This window comes from Phaseolus vulgaris, chromosome 3 (assembly GCF_000499845.2).
Source record: "Phaseolus vulgaris cultivar G19833 chromosome 3, P. vulgaris v2.0, whole genome shotgun sequence".
NCBI classification, from domain to species: Eukaryota; Viridiplantae; Streptophyta; class Magnoliopsida; order Fabales; family Fabaceae; genus Phaseolus; species Phaseolus vulgaris.
In genome coordinates, this window is record NC_023757.2 from 21,835,886 (window position 1) to 21,853,324 (window position 17,439).

The following is a 17,439-nucleotide window of genomic DNA, read 5'->3' on the forward strand; positions in this document are numbered from 1 at the left end:
ACATTGAGGACAATGTATGATTTAAGTGTGGGGGAGGAGAATCATAGTTTAGGATTTATCTTTTGTTGATTTATTTTTGTGTTTTTTTTTTCTTTTAATTGTTTGAATTTCTTTTTGCTTCTGTTAAAATAAATGAGCTTTTTTAGGATTGTCTAATGGCTGACATGTTTTATAATTCTTGAAAATCTTGGTTTCTTGATCTTTGTTGTTTGGATTTTCTTAAAAATTGATAAATAAGTTGGTTATGAGAAATTTTGGGTTGAATCTTTTGATAGAATGTCCCAAGTGAGTTTTGAGCCTTAATTGATATATCATTTAATACTCTTTTTAGTGTGTTTTCACTCATGTTTGCTTATACCCTAGAACTTAGCTTGATTCTTTATTTTACAATTGTGATTTACATGTATGAATTGATATGATAGAGGCATTCTTTGTTTAAATTAACCCACTAGCCATATTAGCCTACCTTTATGATAATCCATTTGTTAGCCCCTTGAGCCTATAGCCTTTTTCTTATTTTTAACCCTCATTACAAGCCTCAAAACAGAAAAACCATGTTTGTCCCTACCTTAGAAGATAAAAGAGCTTTGAAATTATTTGGGAATAGGTTTTTGAATAAGTGTGGGGGTGTATGTCACTTTCATAGTTTACCTCTTCAGTTTTTTTTTTAAAAAAAAAGGAAAAAAGAAAAAAAAATGGATATAAAAAAATGGATAGAAAAAAAAAAGAATACAACAAGAAAAAGAAAAACAAAGCAAAATAAAGAAAATAATAGTGGATCCTCTAATACATTGGATTGACTGTCTACTATATGAACAAAAATATATCTTGAAATAAAAAGAGTAGTTGAATTGTCATAATACTTACACTTGTTTTTAGACCTACCCACCATTGCTCCTTTGTTTTTTTATGGTTTTAAGCCTCTTTTCCCCTTTTACCTGCCTTTACCTTAGCCTCATTACATCCCTTATGAAGTCCTTTTGATCTTTGATTGCATGTTTTTTTCGGTTGTTGTGAATATTAGAGTCTTGCTAAGCATATGGTAGTGTTTGTCTGCATGGGTGCTGAGCGTAAATACAAACCCTAAACACTTGAGAGTTTGAGAGTGTCCAATGAAGTTTTGTCAATTTTAATTCAACCTTCGATTTCAATTACCTACTTGTATATTAAAATATAGGAATTTCCATTCACATTTTTCTTGATTCCTTGATTTCTTGAAATTATATCATGTCTTTCATTATGAATTCTTAGAATTTTCTATTTGTTATTTGCATTGTTTTTCTTTTCTTTCTAAACCTTAGAATGTTTTGCCCGGGAGTACAAAAGGATAAGTGTGGGGGTATTTGATGAGCATATATTTATTCACACTCACTAGCCTTATTCATAGATTATTGAACTATAATAATAAATAAATCCATTGTTTTAATTAATATTCTTATAATTGGGTTTATTTGGGCCTTAACTATTATTATTGTTAATTTTGTGTTTTTAGAGTAAATTATCCAGAGGAAGCATCTACCTTTGTGAATGGGCCAAATATGCAAAAGTCCAAGTTCCTTCTTGAACCAAAACAGAAAACAAATTATGAGGAGAAGAAAGAGAAAATAAAATCTACAATATCTCAGAAACATAATTGGAAGCAAATCTTCTGCAAAATACAAGAATTCTGGAAAGATAGAAACTTGGAAACGGTTAACAAAATATAAACTACAATATTCTCTCAAGATCCTTAGAGCAGAAAAGCCTATAAAAGGACACAAGCATCAAGGAGAAAAGAGAGAGCTTCATAGGGTTTTCTTAGTTTATTTTCTTCTTAGTAATTCTTTTGTTTTGCCTCCGCATGGAAGGCTAAACCTTTTTGGTTGATTCTTTTGTAATTCCCCATTGAGTTCTGAGGTTTTGTTCAATAAAAGTTTCGATTTTTAATTCTCTATAACAGTTGTTTTTATTGTCTAATCTCCTGGAAAACTGGTTTTTGTGAGAGGTTGTACTTGAACGCATGATTGAGAGTCTTCCTTATCTTAAACTTTGGTTTCTTAGTTAGTTCCATTGTTCTAATTAATTTCTTGGGCGCATGATTCAAGGGAGAGGAGGTAAGCATTCCCATGGAGTATACGCATGGAACAAAGTGGGTATTGATTAAACTAGTAGACGCATGCTTTACTAGTGAGTTTCAGTTGAATCAGATCGGCGCATGTTCAATCTGGTTTAGCTCTGTTGGAGGATTGAGAAAAGATTAATCTTTAGAGAACCTGTGAAGAATTCAATGGTGGAAGAACTTGGGATCAACCGCTTTTTATTTGCTATTTTAATTTCTTTTATATTTTCTGCACAACTATCTCAAACCCCCTTTTCATCTTTATTGTTATTGCTAACTTTTATTGCTTGCAGATAGATTTTAAACCCTGATCAACTGATTTTACTATTGGATTCGTTGGGAGACGACTTGGGGACATTTGTCCACAATTATACTATCATCTCTCTAGTGTTAGACAAGTCTACGCTAGAGTCATATTAATTTGACAGCAAAACGACAGCTATCAGTCCCACTAGCGGTATGCCTAGAGTGTCACGCAGACAGTACGCTCAAAGGATCGAGGAGTGGTCAAACATCGGTCATCAGAATATGCTAACCTCGGACCTCGACAAGTCAAATAGCAAAGCTGGGCCACGAGAGGTGGATCCCAGACCACTCACTAGTTAACAGTTAGGGAGAAGCCTAGGTCACGAGGGTCCATGCGTGTGGTGCGGATGACGCGTTCAAGCGTAACACAAGTAAAGAGCAACTGGAAAAGATACGACCTGAGAGGGTCACGTTCTAGGGATGAGCTGCATGCATGGCACGTGAACGGCTAGGGCACTCCCAGGGACAGGTGACCCTAGAGATCAGGTGCACAAGTTGGCACCCAGGTGGTCATCCCGTTAGAGGTTGCACTCTAGTAAGGGAGCCTTACGCGCTAGGTTGCCCAAAGAGTGAGTAATAGCGACGCTAGGGCCCACCCTCTAAAATCTTAATTTGGGTAGCGGAAACAGTGGAAACCCTAGGCTATATAAAGGGTAATAATAAACCTAACAAGGTACACTATTCATTTGCGCCGCTTCACACACAGAGTTTACGCAGAGCTTTTACGCTTAACAGTTTTGGTGTTTCCTAGCCCTAAGATTGACTTGAGCGTCGGAGTGCAAACAGCCTCTAGGGCGCCCTTTGTCTTTGTGATTTTAGGTGTTTGATCGAGAGAAAGGCACGAACAAAGGCACAAAAAATTGGGAATAGGAGTATCGTGAGACGTACAAAGACAGTCGAGTCAACCGGTAGGAACATAAGATTTTGAACAATTTAGAAATTTAATTTATTTCTGAATTTTATTTAAGTAGAACATTAAGTAATTTAGGTTTGAAATTACAAATTTTAATAATTTAGAAATTTTATTTATTTTAGATTTTTATTTAAGTAGAACATTAAATAATTTTGAGTTTGCATTAATTTATAAATTTTAATAACTTAGAAATTTTATTTATTGTTATTTTTGTTTATAACACTCAATAATTTAGGATTTTTATAGGTTTATAATTTTGAATAATTTAGGTATTTTATTTATTGTAAATTTTTATTTAAGTATTACATTAAATAATTTAGATTTGTATTTATTTAGGATTTTGAATAATTTAGGAATTTTATTTTTTTGAGATTTTTATTTATGTATGATCGTAAATAATTTATGGTTTGTATTTATTTAGGATTTTGATTAATTAGGAACTTAATTTATTTCCGAGGAATCAATGACACTACAATTACATTGAATAGTTACTATAGTGACTAAATTAGAGATTATTTTATAAACTAAAAAAAATTGTTTTTAAATTAGTTTCTATTATTGTTAAATGGTTTCTAAATTAGTAACTAATTAGCTACCAAGGTTTTTGCTACCAAATTTAAAATTTAAATAATTGATAGTTAAAACTTGTTAACTAATTAGATACCAATTTAAAAACTATTTAACCATAATAAAAACTAATTTAGAAACCCAAATTTTTATTAGTCTCTAAAATGATCTCTAATTTAATCATTATAGCAGCTAATTAGTTTTAATTTTTAAAATTGGTTTATATTTCATTGTTTTCTGGTAATGTGTCAATATACTGTGGACTTAAAAAAAACATATCCCACATCTTAGAATTTTGAATGCATGTATATAACAATGTTTGGAATGTAACCTAAGTATAATTCTAAATGCACATCAAAGGGTGTTGTACAAAATTAATAATTTCATCATAGAATAGAACCTTTTTTTTGCATGGCCTTGTTTCTTTACGGAGATCCTGGAGGTCGTTTGCCATAGAAGAAGAACGCAACAAAAGATGAGAATGAGTAAAGATTAGAATGCAAAAGAAGTGTTTTAAATTCTATCCCAGACTATCAATTATATTCTAATTGTAATTTTAATTTTAATAATAATTGTAATTTGAATTATTATAGTAATCTAATATTAATATTAATATATTAATAATATTTATTCACGAGCATTCATTCTTTTTACAGAAAATTGTGTTTTTTTTATACAAACTTAGTTAAAATCATTTTTAATTCGAATTGATAAGATGAATGTTTAAATTTAAAAAAAAAATTTGTTTTTCATTTTTGTCACCTAACTCTATCCAGACAAAGGCATTCATCGAAGATATGTAACCCATATAGTTTTGAAAACAATAGATAATTCTTAATTTTGTAAATGAATAATAAATTAATCATAAAAATACGAAATATTTGATGCCTAATTCTGTTTGTGAGAGGATCACTCATTGAAGATAAAAAAAAAATTAAGGACAAATAACCATTTTAGTAATGATATTTATAAATAGATGGCAATTTAATTTAGATTTTTTATTATTGTATAACTTAAATACAAATGACTAACTTAATGACAAATGAAACAATATAAAGTACAACTTAAGATTACATTGATTTGATAACATGCTAATGATAGAACTTTAGGTTTTTTTTATCAACGTCTGTGTGCACAATGGATCTACTATAGAAGTGAGAAAGAAGATTTTAGAAAGAGAGCTAAATGCAAAGCCTTTGGGCTTGGTGAAATTTTTCATTTCATTTGTGATTCGTGAGTATCATCCTATGCTTCATATATGACATGTCATAATGGATAGATATGAAATGAAGGAGTAAGAATTAGAATCCATCATTACACTTAATTAATATAAATAAATATATGAAGAATAACCACTCTGGTGAAATTAAATAATAATAATAATTATTATTATTATTATTATTAAATAGCATAAACGAGGGAAACACAAATACATTTTTAAAGTTGGATTAAATGCGCAAATTACATGAAAAAAAAAATATGAAAAAGCTAGAAATAAACCCTGAACAAAATATTCATGATAACAATGTATTTGAAAACACAATCTGTTCATAATAACACAACTTACATGAACATATTGCAGAAGAAAACTGGAAAACGTAGAACAAAATTGGAAACACAAATTAAACTGGAAACACAAATTAGATGAACAGATTGCAAAAAGAAAATATGCCCTAACACACCTTCAGAAATCCTAACACCTCTTCACATTGGGTCGATTCCCTCATTTTGGGCTAGCTAAAGCACGGGCCCATTTGCTTCCCATAAAGACTCAGGAAGCCTCACAATGCACCACGTGTAAAACATTATTGTTTGGGTAAATATGATTTTTTGTTTTTTTTTCAAAAAACATGGGAGTGACACGTGGCAGATCTTTCTGTTTGTGCTTCCTAGAAATGTTATAAGTATAGATTGGATGATCATAGCTCTTATGTAGATCACTTATTCGAGGTCAAACATATCTATATCATTGGAGAAAAATTTGTCGTTAACTTGGACATAAAGGAATGCAGTTGCGAAAGATGGATGTTGACTGTAATATCTTGTTGTCATGCACTACATGCAATGAAATTTGTGAATTTGGATGCAATTAACTTCATTTCATTTTGGTCCAATAAGGCAACATATGCAGAGGTGTACAACTCAATTATCTATCTAGTGAACGGTGAACAAGTGTTGGAGAAACTAAAATGCCAAATGTTTTGTCACCTCCCACAAAGAAGATGCTTGGAAGACCAAAAAAGAAGAGAAGGTTGGAAGCATGGGAGGTAATGAAGAACAAGACTTAGTTTGGCCAAACTAAATTAAAGAAAAAAATATGGTATATGTCATAAGCTTAGCCACAACAGAAAGTCATGCACTGAAAAACCATCTCAACAAGCTCTGTGTGAGGCAGGTCCATCTGAGGCAACTCCAAGCCAATGATATCCATCATCTCCCCCTTCTCAACCAACAGATTCCCAACCACATCAATCATCTCAACCAGCTCCAAGGACAACAAGATCAAGTGCAAAATTGAGTAGACCCAACACGAGACTTATGTTACAGTCTAAGAGAAGGCACTTTTAAAAGTCAAGATTGATTTTAGTATATAATTGTGTATTTTGAAAAACAATTATTGTAGCCTCATGTTAATGTATTTTCGAATGACATTTAGGTTCATGTTCATGTAGCCAATGTGTTTGATAATTTTGGCAGTACATTGATATTATCAAGTGGAGAATACACTTCTTATTTACATGCACTGAATAAAGTTGTACATGGATGGTAAGTTTGGTAGTACATTGATGGCTTTGCTTATTTGGTTTGCTTCATGGTTTCATTTTATATTATACAACACATTTTCTATCATTAAATTTCATTCTACATTTGGCATGATACTGAAATCAAATTCAAATATTTGGTTCATTAATTAATACTCAAATTCAAATATTTGGTTCATTAAAATAAATTTTCATTACTTATACTAAAATAATAAAAAAATTGGGATAACCTCAATACATTGTACTAATACATATTACATTAACTCATTCAATCACAATCCTAAAGGAAACACATACATCATGGGAATTTTAAGAAAATAGTCAACATAACAATGTTTAGTACAACAACAGACAATCCTACTAACATTTTAATCCACGTTCTTGACACCTTAAGACATTTTTCCAAACTACAAATCTTATTTCTTTCTCTTGCAATAATTCCATCTTTGTCATCCTCAGTATCTTCAATGCACCATCTAAAGAAATTGCATCTCATGCTTACGCCATTCCTACTTTGTATTGGACAAAACGTTAATCAATATCAAATATGCATATTTTTTTTCATAAAACACAGTTCAATACATCTCGCCTTGTACTTTGGACACCCCCAAAATTGTATCCCACCATTTTTTACAGTTGTTGCTATCAAAACTGCAAATTCTATCCAATTGCACATAAGAGTAACCAATGTGGTCTTTCTCCCACCATCATGGCTACAATTGGACCGATTTTGCTCTCTCATCCAATTACAGGTGCATGATGATGCAGATGTATACCTATAGCCAGACATTCATGCCCACTCAAGGAAACACCAAACAACAACAAATCCACAAAAGTAAACTCCTTCCTCCTATCAAAAAATCCATAAAACTGAACTCCACAACAACCTCCAACACACCCTAGTATTGAACCACCTCCACAAACGACCCTAGTATTCGTTGATAGACCACCCTCCAAAAACATTAACGAATGGGAGAAATCCTAACCCCCAAACTTTTCTAATATCTTCCAAACCCCTCCACTTTCCACCTCACTTAACACCCAATCTCATTTGTCATTTAATTCACATTCCAGATCAACAATTTTCTCTGCCACATAAGCAACACTTGACGTCGTTGGGAGGGAGTTAACATAAATGACCATTTTAGGTACTTTTTTAAAATCAAAGGGACCAAATTGATTTTTTTTAAACCACTATACTAAATTGAATATTGAATCTAAATGTATGGACCAATAAGATAATTATACCTTTATTTAATAATGTTACAAGGATTTGGATCCCATGTGTTGTTTGCTTGTAATTTGGGACCAAGGCCCTTCTTCATATAAAAAAAAAAGAGTATTGAGAGTAAAGCTCTTTCTTCCTGCACCCTCATGATTTTCTCTTGCATCTCTGTAAAGTGTGAAAAATGTCAAAAGTACCCTATTCATGCAAATTTGTTGGGAAAACTTTGAATTGAGTTATTCAAAAAGTTTATATTGCACAATTTGAGAATTAAAATATTTGGTTTTGCATTTCAAATTTCATAATCTAGTATTATTTAATTTCAATATTATTTAACATTTCAAATTATGCAATCCACAATGAATTTCTAGATAATGCATTTCATATTGCATATTCCATAATGTTAAATGTTATGCAATCCTAAACATAGCACAAAAAATTTTAACTTCTGCATTATGTGATGCATAATTAAGTTTTTCCACTCTGGATTAATCAATCTATAACTTTGTTTTTTATAAAAAAAATAAATTTGAAAGTAATTAATAATCCAAAAAGTATATACAAACATAATGAATTGTTTGAAAAAATGTGTAGTTTCAAACTTCATGGTGGGAGTGTTATGCATGGTGTGAATGCAAAAGAACTTCAATCAACCTTAAAAGGTCATCAACAACACTCACTTATGCATGCATATATAATACTATTTCTTCTTACTAAAATTGCATATGAAAATGATGAAGATTTCCACTAATACTTGTCTCTACTCTTTCATGTTATCTTTGTTTCAATAGATAGCTCAAAAGACATTGTACTAAAGCATTGCCAACATTTACTTGTTAATATGTTATACCTTAGTCGAACATGTCACTTAGAGCCATAAGAGGTGAAAAATAATGATAAGAACAAATAGAAAGTTATGAGCTTATTTAAATATGCACAATCTAAGCGAGGAAGTATGATATGGGAGAATGAAGATCCAACAATTGTCAAAACTATTTCATTATGTTTATAATACTTTTCAAATTATAAAAAAACATTTGGACTAATTTCTTTTATAGAAAAAAAAGTTTTGGATTGACTAATTTGAAATGGAAAAACTTAATCCATATTATATAATCCAATAAGATGTAAATGTTTAGGATATTTTGTTCCTTGTTGGTTCTATAGTTGCATCGTCATGAAATACGAAAACACATTAATCCAGAATGCACAATCCAAAATGTAATAAATGCATTTTGAATTGTGTATTTCAATATTGTAAGTAAAGATGGCTTAAACAAGAGGGGAGTGAATTGTTTATGAAAGTTTTTCGCAAATAAAGACTAAGAATGAAGTTCTTTAATGATTTACAGAAAGAAGAATCAAAGAAGCCAAAAGCAATGAGCAATAAAATTGTTATCAATAAAACAATCGATGATATTTTGATATAACCGGTTGTTTATATCACAAAGATAAAAGCAGGTATAACCAATTTATAAAGCAAGAATATTAGCCGATTCAAATATGAAATAATCGGTTGATTATGACAGCAAATCAAATATCAAACAAATTATAATAAAGAGAGATAGAGAGATTTACACAATCAGATGATACTGGTTCACTCAACCCTGAGTTACATCCAGTCCTCAGAACAACCTCTGAGTATTCCACTAGTAATCAAAACCAAATTACAACACACACCACAAAGAGGTGACTTTGAATCCCACAACATCAACTCACCCTCTTTGCACCAACACACACCTCAAGTTAGAATTGTTAGAATATATGGCCTTAAACGAGAGGGGGGGTGAATTGTTTACAATGGGTTTTCGAAAAAAATTTCAACTAGAACAAAATCCTTTGTATGAAACTCAATCAGAAATACAGTTAGCCAAGATATAAAGCACAAAACATCAAAGTACCAGAAAAACAATCGGTTGTTTCTTCGAAACAATCGGTTGTTTATACCAGCAAAGCAATAACAACTGAATTTAAATGAGTTTAAGGGAAGAAAGAGATACACAAACAGTTTATACTGATTCACTCTTAAACCAAGAGCTACATCCAGTCCCCAAAAGTCACTGCACAATCCATTAAACAATCAATACAGATTACACACAAACCACCAAAGAAGTGACCTTGAACCCTTCAAGAAACACACTTCCTTTGGCACAACACTCACCAAGAATGTTGATCTTGACAACCGCAAGAGCACACAACACTCCTTGGCAACAACACCAGAATTTACAAAGTATTTAGAACGAATTACACTTGTTTACAAAATAAACTGAAATCAATACAGATGTAATCCTATGCCACTATCTCTTGAGAAAACCAAAGCTGAATGTGAATGTTCAAAAACTTAAAAGCAATCTTTCACAACTGAAAAACTCAAATATGTTTTTCTTGTTTGTTATAAAACATAAACAAACTATTTATGGTTTTCAAAGATTGGTCAAAGCATTTAATAGAGGAGCGCATTCAGTTGAAAAACATTTAAAGAACATTCAACTAACAAAACATATTTTCAAACAAACAATCGATTGAAATCACAAAATAATTGATTGTTTTGGTCAACCAACCAAAACAGTTTTCAACCTTTTCAAAAACACCTAAGAGTAAAACAATCGGTGTTTCGACAAAACTACAAGTTGTTTTTTTACTTAGTTTGAAAAACACTTTAAACTTAAAAGGTTTTAAAAACATTTTAGCTTTAGATTCAACAAAGAGTGGATTACACAAATAAACTACTCATATCCTATCCTAAACACAGCAGCAACTTCAGCCTTGCATCAAATACTTGGATTTGGATTCTTCAAAGCCTTTGATCACTCTTAATCAGCAATCTCCCCCTATTTGATGAAGACAAATCCTTGGTTGCTTGTGTTGGACTTGTTTGAATCTGAAGCAGTTCCTACAAAACAAAACTTTATGCAATACACATCATCTATAGTAGTAGGTTAGAAAAGTAATTCACTAAGCATTGTATCAGACAAACAACTGGTTGTTTCCTTGATTCAATCGGTTGTTTCTATCAGCAGAAGTAGAAAATAGTTCCAATTTCTGAAATTGGAGAGATTTAATAGTTTAAAACATTTTATAGAGAGCAGACAACACAAAAACCAACCAATTCTCCCGCTATTTGTCTTTACAAATAGACTTTAAGAATTAAAAACAGTTTAAGAGAGATTTTGAGAGTCAAGAATGCCTAACTCATTTCTTAAGAAGAAAAACATTTCTTTTTGTAGAGGTTTTGTGAATATATCAGTCAGTTGCAGTTTTGTTTCAATGAATTTCACTTCAATCTCCATTGTTCACATGATACCATATGAAGTGATGACGAATCTCAATGTGCTTAGTTCTTGAATGTTGAATCTAATTTTTGGTGAGATTTATAGCACTTGTGTTGTCACAAAGCAAAGGAACCTTGCTTATCTTCAATCCAAAATCTGCAAGTTGTTGTGTGAGCCAAAGTATTTGTGCACAGCAGCTCCTAGCAGCAATGTATTCAGCCTCTGCAGTAGAAAGAGCTACACAAGCTTGCTTCTTACTGTGCCAAGAGATAAGGCTTAATCCAAGAAGATGACAAGTTCCACTTGTGCTTTTTCTGTCTAGCTTACACCCTGCAAAATCAGAATCTGAATAACCAATTAAATGTATAAGAGAGTAAGAAGGATACCATAGACCAACATTTTTTGTTCCTTTGAGATATTTAAGAATCCTTTTTGCAGCTTTGAAGTGAGATTCCTTGGGATTTGCTTGATATCTTGCACAAAGACATACAACAAACATGATATCCGATCTACTTGCTGTGAGATAGAGTAAGAAGCCAATTAAACCTCTGTATTTTGTTTGATCTACCCCTTTTCCAGCAGCATCCGCATCCGTATAACAGCTTGAAGGCATAGGTGTGCTTGCTTCCTTGGAACTTTCCATTTCAAATTTCTTGAGAATTTCTTTGCAATATTTTGATTGGCATAGAAAGATTTCATCCTTTGTTTGCTTGACCAGCAATCCAAGAAAGAAAGGAAGCTCTCCCATCATAGACATTTCAAACTCACCTTGCATTGCTGCCACAAATTCTTCACACAAACTATCTTGAGTAGCACCAAAGAAGATGTCATCAACATAGATTTGCACTAGGATAATTTCAGAATTTGACTTCTTGATGAAGAGAGTTTTCTCAATCATTCCTTTTTCATAACCATGTGACAAAAGTGTTACAATGTATGGCTTTAAACCAGAGGGGTGAATGGTTTAAAGAGGGTTTTCGCAAACTTTTAAGTCTAGAATGAAATCACTTCGAGAAAACTTGATTAAGAAATCAATTTGCCAAAAACACAAAGCAATTTAGCACAGCACCAGAAAAACAATCGGTTGTTTCGCAGAAACAATCAGTTGTTTATACCAGTTCACAGATATAAACTGAATTTAAAGAGTTCAAGGGATAGAGAGAATGCACACAGAGGTTTATACTGGTTCACTCTTAACCAAGAGCTACATCCAGTCTTCCCAGAAACCACTGGGGAATCCACTAAGCAATCAACCCTAGATTACTTACAACACCACCAAAGAAGTGACCTTGATCCCCTCAAGACACACACTTCCTTTGGCTCAGCACAAACATCACTAAGAATGTTGATCTTCAATACCTCAAGAACACACAACACTTCTCAACTTCACACACAGAGTTTCTTCAAAGTACAAAAGGATTACATTTGTTACAGAAAAGATCTGAAATCAATACAAGATGAAAATCCTATATCACACTCTCTTGATCAAAGCAATCTCAAAGCAATCTCCAACTCTTCAAGAGCAAAATCAGTGAAAAACTCAAATCTGTTTTTCTTTTATTAAAACTAAGTTCTTGTTTGTTACATAATCTGGACAAATTATTTATTGCAATCAAAGACTGGTCAAAGCATTTAAAACTGGAGCGTAATCAGCTATAAAATCATTTAATGCTCAGTCAAAGCACAAAACAGTTTTCTGTTACGGTCCCGAAACAAACAATCGGTTGAATGCTCGAATCAATCGGTTGTTTTGGTTTGACAACAAGTCAACCATCAAAAACAGTTTTGAACCTTTCTAAAAACACCTAAGTGTAAAATAATCGGTTGAAACAACAGGTTGTTTTTCACTTAGTTTGAAAAATACTTTCAATTAAAAGGTTTGAGAATGCTTAACCTTTGGATTCAATCAAGAGTGGATTTAACACAGATAATCTACCCCAGATCCTATTCTAAAACACATCAGAAACAACAAGCACATCCTACCTTCCATCAACCTTCAAAGGGTTTGGATTCTTCAAAATTTGAACACACTTGATTCAACAATCTCCCCCTATTTGATGAAGACAAAACCCTGGTTGCTTGTGTTGGATTTGATTGAATCTGAAGTAGTTCCTGCAAGACAAAGTTTAAGAAAGGCAAAAATATCTCTGATATAGGGTTAGAGCAAAAAACTGAAACAGTATATCCGTAGTTTTAAAACTAGCATAAATAAGGCTTACTTAAACATTCATACACAACATAGAGTTTTGCAGAAATAAAAGATAATGAAAGACAACACAGCATAAATCTCCCCCTATTTGTCTTCATAAATAGACAAAAGGAAGAGATAAAAAGATAATTGTTTCAGATCATACAAAAATCGAGAATAGAAGCAATAAAACTGATACAAGACCAAAAAAACAATCGATTGTTTCGTGAATTCAACTAGTTGTTTTTCCTTTAATCATCTTTGCCATAGTGAAGTTCAAAAATCTGATTCTGAATAGCTTATATATGTTCATCCAAGGTCATGAACCGTGTATCCATGTTGTTGAACCTGTTGTCAATACTCTAGAAGTTGCTTACACACAAATCATGAAGATTTCTTTGATTCTCGGAAAATCCATCAAGCCTATTTACCATGTATCTTTCAAAAGAAGACATGGATGGCATTTCATCTTCTTGATTTTCTGCACTGGTTCCAGCACCTAGATTAATTCCAGGTTGTTCCTCATGGTGAAAATCCATGTCAGCAGCTTGATCTTCTTCATCAAAATCAGCAGTTGCAGCACTTGATGAAGCACCATGATCTCCTTCTTTGCTCAACCATTTCCCATTTATTTTAGTGAATCCCATCTTGCTAAGAGAGCCATTGTTCATCTCTTGTGTTGACTTGACCAGCTCAGATGTCTCATCCTCAATATTCACTTCAAAATAGAGCAAGAATTTAGAGATTAAAACAGCATAGGGATAATGATAATCACTTAACCTTATGGCTTTTTGCATGTGTTCTTTGATGATGTGGATCCAATTGATTTTGATCTTCTTCATAATGCAGTAGATGTATACTAGGTCTTTTTCTGTAAGGACAGAATGGTTGCTCCCCCTTGGAGTAAGAATCCAAGTTACAATAAGAGCAAGCACCCTTTCATCTAGCTTTAAGCCTCCAATCGAACAAGTTCTCACTTGGGCATTTTGATTCTTCAAGCAACTCTTGTAGTATTTGACTTTGTTGAAATCCTCCACTACTCCAAGATTTCCCTTGTTGATTCTTAGGCCAACATATTTCAGACCAACAACAGCAGTCCACACATCATAAGTGATCTCCATGTCAACTCCCTTCACATGAGAAACAAGGTGGTTTCCCTTAAACTTGAGATTGGTGTAGAACACCCGAATCAAATCAGGGTATATGTTCCCATTCATCTCCAAGAACCTTCTTAGAGATTGGTCCTTGAGCAGCTTCCTTACATTATCTAGCTTTTGGCTTTTCAGCCAATCAAAGGAAACAACTTTGGGGTTGTTTATCACCTTTGTGCTAGTTTCAAACCTATACCTTTCAATGAGCTCATTGTCTCCAGAAAACCAACCCTCTAATCTCCCTCCAGACCTCACTGCTCTGGTTTTGACCCTCTTTGATGTAGGAGGAGTTGATTCCATGACAGCAGAAAAAAGGGGCAAAGAAGACTCACACAAGGAGAGCAAGAGTTGTTGCAAGAGATGGCTCAATTGATTGTTCTTATGAGAGAGAACAACTGCAACAGAATTTAAAGAAACACAAAACCAAACTGCATTCAATGATGTGAGTGGGTTCCAGTTTCTTAGAGAGAAAAGACTTGACCAAGACCAGCACAGAAAAAGCAGAAAATCACATGGTCATCACATGTGATCTATGACTAGTCATAAAAGCTCTTAAATTTTCAAGATTTTTGGAATATATTCCTTTATGACATGTTGTAACTTCCTCCAGAACATAAACAGGCTTTCAACACAACTTTATTGACCCAAATCTTTTCGTAATTGTTATCTGCAACAGACAAAAATTAAAAAGAAATTAAATCCATTCTTTCACAGTGTTGTCAAATACAAAACAATTGGTTGTTTCAAGGAAACAATCGGTTGTTTTTCTGCAGCAGTAAAACAGATTTTGAATTTTAATCATGAGCAGAAAGGATTCAAAACAGATGTATTTGATCTTGTATTTGATCTTTTAAAAGAGATATTCAAGCATGAATATAAATTTAAAAAGGAATTAAAGATAGAGATAAGGAAGGTCTTATCCTTTATGATGTTCCTTCAATGAGACAAATGTCTTTTGATCAAGAAGCCTCTTTTGACTATTGAGAACCTTGGACTGATACATAACATTGATTCAACTTCAATGTTGATCTTTTCCTTCCAAGAACCTGATCAGATGACTCAGTGCCTGATGTTTCTCTAGATTCCATCACTTGAGCTACAAGACTCATCATCTCCTTCAGCAATCAAGCATATGTTTTCCTTTTCTTCTTCACTTGATGATGAACTTGATGAGGAGACTTCATTCTCATCCCAAGCTATGTAGGCCCTTTTTTACTTTCCCTTCTTTTCTTTGTAGCTTGACTTCTTCTCCTTGCTTTCTTTATTTGGGAAATTTTCCTTTATGTGCCCTTGCTCACCACAACCAAAACAAGTATAGTTATTGGAATTAAAATCATTACATTTTTTTGTTTCCATACCTTTCTTTGTTAGTATCTTTATTGCGGTTCATTTTCAAGAATTTGCTAAACTTTCTAGATAGCAAACTAAGGTTCTTTTTATCACTTTCATCACTGGATTCCTGCTTGCTTTTGTGCTTGACAACTTTTAAGGCAATGCTTCTCACATGCTTATCTTCACTTTCTTGAACATTGAGTCTATTCATTTCTAACTCATGTTCCCTAAGCTTACCAAACAAAGAAGCCATACTCAATGATGTTAGATCTTTCGATTCAGATATAGCAGTTACCTTAGGTTGCCAAGATCTATAAAGACATTTGAGGATCTTGATGTTTAGCTCTTCTTTTTCAAAGGTTTTTTCAAGGCTCATGAGATGATTGATGATGTGCGTGAACCCTTTTTGAACTTCAGCAATTGTCTCACCCTTGAGCATTCTGAATATTTCATACTCTTGGATTAGAGTATGCTTTCTAGCTCTTTTCACCTCATTGGTACCTTCATGAGTTACCTCCAAGGTGTCCCACATTTCCTTTGTTGATTTGCATTGAGAGACCCTGAAAAATTCATTTGAATTCAAAGCAGAAGTTATTATGTTTTTAGCAATGCAATCAAATTTGGCCTTCTTGCTTTCAGAATCAGTCCATTGAGACTAAGGATTTTCAATGGAAGATCCATCTTTTTCAAATTTTGGAACAAAGGGGCCATTTTCAATTGCATCCCAAATACCTTTGTCAAGTGATTCTACAAAGATTTTCATTCTGACTTTCCAAAATTGGTAGTTCAAACCACAAAACAGAGGTGGTTTGTTGATTGAAGCACCTTCCTCAAAAGGTAGTCTATCAGCCATATAAAAACAGTTTTTGAATCACACTTGAATAAATTTCAAGAACCAAGCTCTTGATGCCAATTGTTAGAATGTATGGTTTTAAACTAGAGGGGGGTGAATGGTTTAAAGAGGGTTTTTGCAAACTTTTAAGTCTAGAATGAAATCACTTCGAGAAAACTTGATTAAGAAATCAGTTTGTCAAAAACACAAAGCAATTTAGCACAGCACCAGAAAAACAATCGGTTGTTTATACCAGTTCACAAATATAAACTGAATTTAAAGAGTTCAAGGGATAGAGAGAATGCACACAGAGGTTTATACTGGTTCACTCTTCACCAAGAGCTACATCCAGTCTTCCCAGAAACCACTGGGGAATCCACTAAGCAATCAACCCTAGATTACTTACAACACCACCAAAGAAGTGACCTTGATCCCCTCAAGACACACACTTCCTTTGGCTCAGCACAAACACCACTAAGAATGTTGATCTTGACAACCTCAAGAACACACAACACTTCTCAGCTTCACACACAGAGTTTCTTCAAAGTACAAAAGGATTACACTTGTTACAGAAAATATCTGAAATCAATACAAGATGAAAATCCTATATCACACTCTCTTGATCAAAGCAATCTCCAACTCTTCAAGAGAAAAATAAGTGAAAAACTCAAATCTGTTTTTCTTTGCTTAAAATTAAGTTCTTGTTTGTTACATAATCTGAACAAACAATTATGTTCATCTCATCTGTCTTAGGAACCAGAAACCACACATCATTCCTAGCAAACTGATTCAG

At 33.0% G+C, this 17,439-nt stretch overlaps 1 protein-coding gene across 1 annotated transcript; it reads right to left on the reverse strand.

Moving 5' to 3' along the window:
- Nucleotides 1-11,225: 11,225 nt before the first annotated feature.
- Nucleotides 11,226-11,786, reverse strand: LOC137839348 (secreted RxLR effector protein 161-like). The gene has a single exon (XM_068648468.1). The coding sequence runs from the start codon at nt 11,784-11,786 to the stop codon at nt 11,226-11,228; it is 561 nt and encodes a 186-aa protein (XP_068504569.1).
- Nucleotides 11,787-17,439: the final 5,653 nt, after the last annotated feature.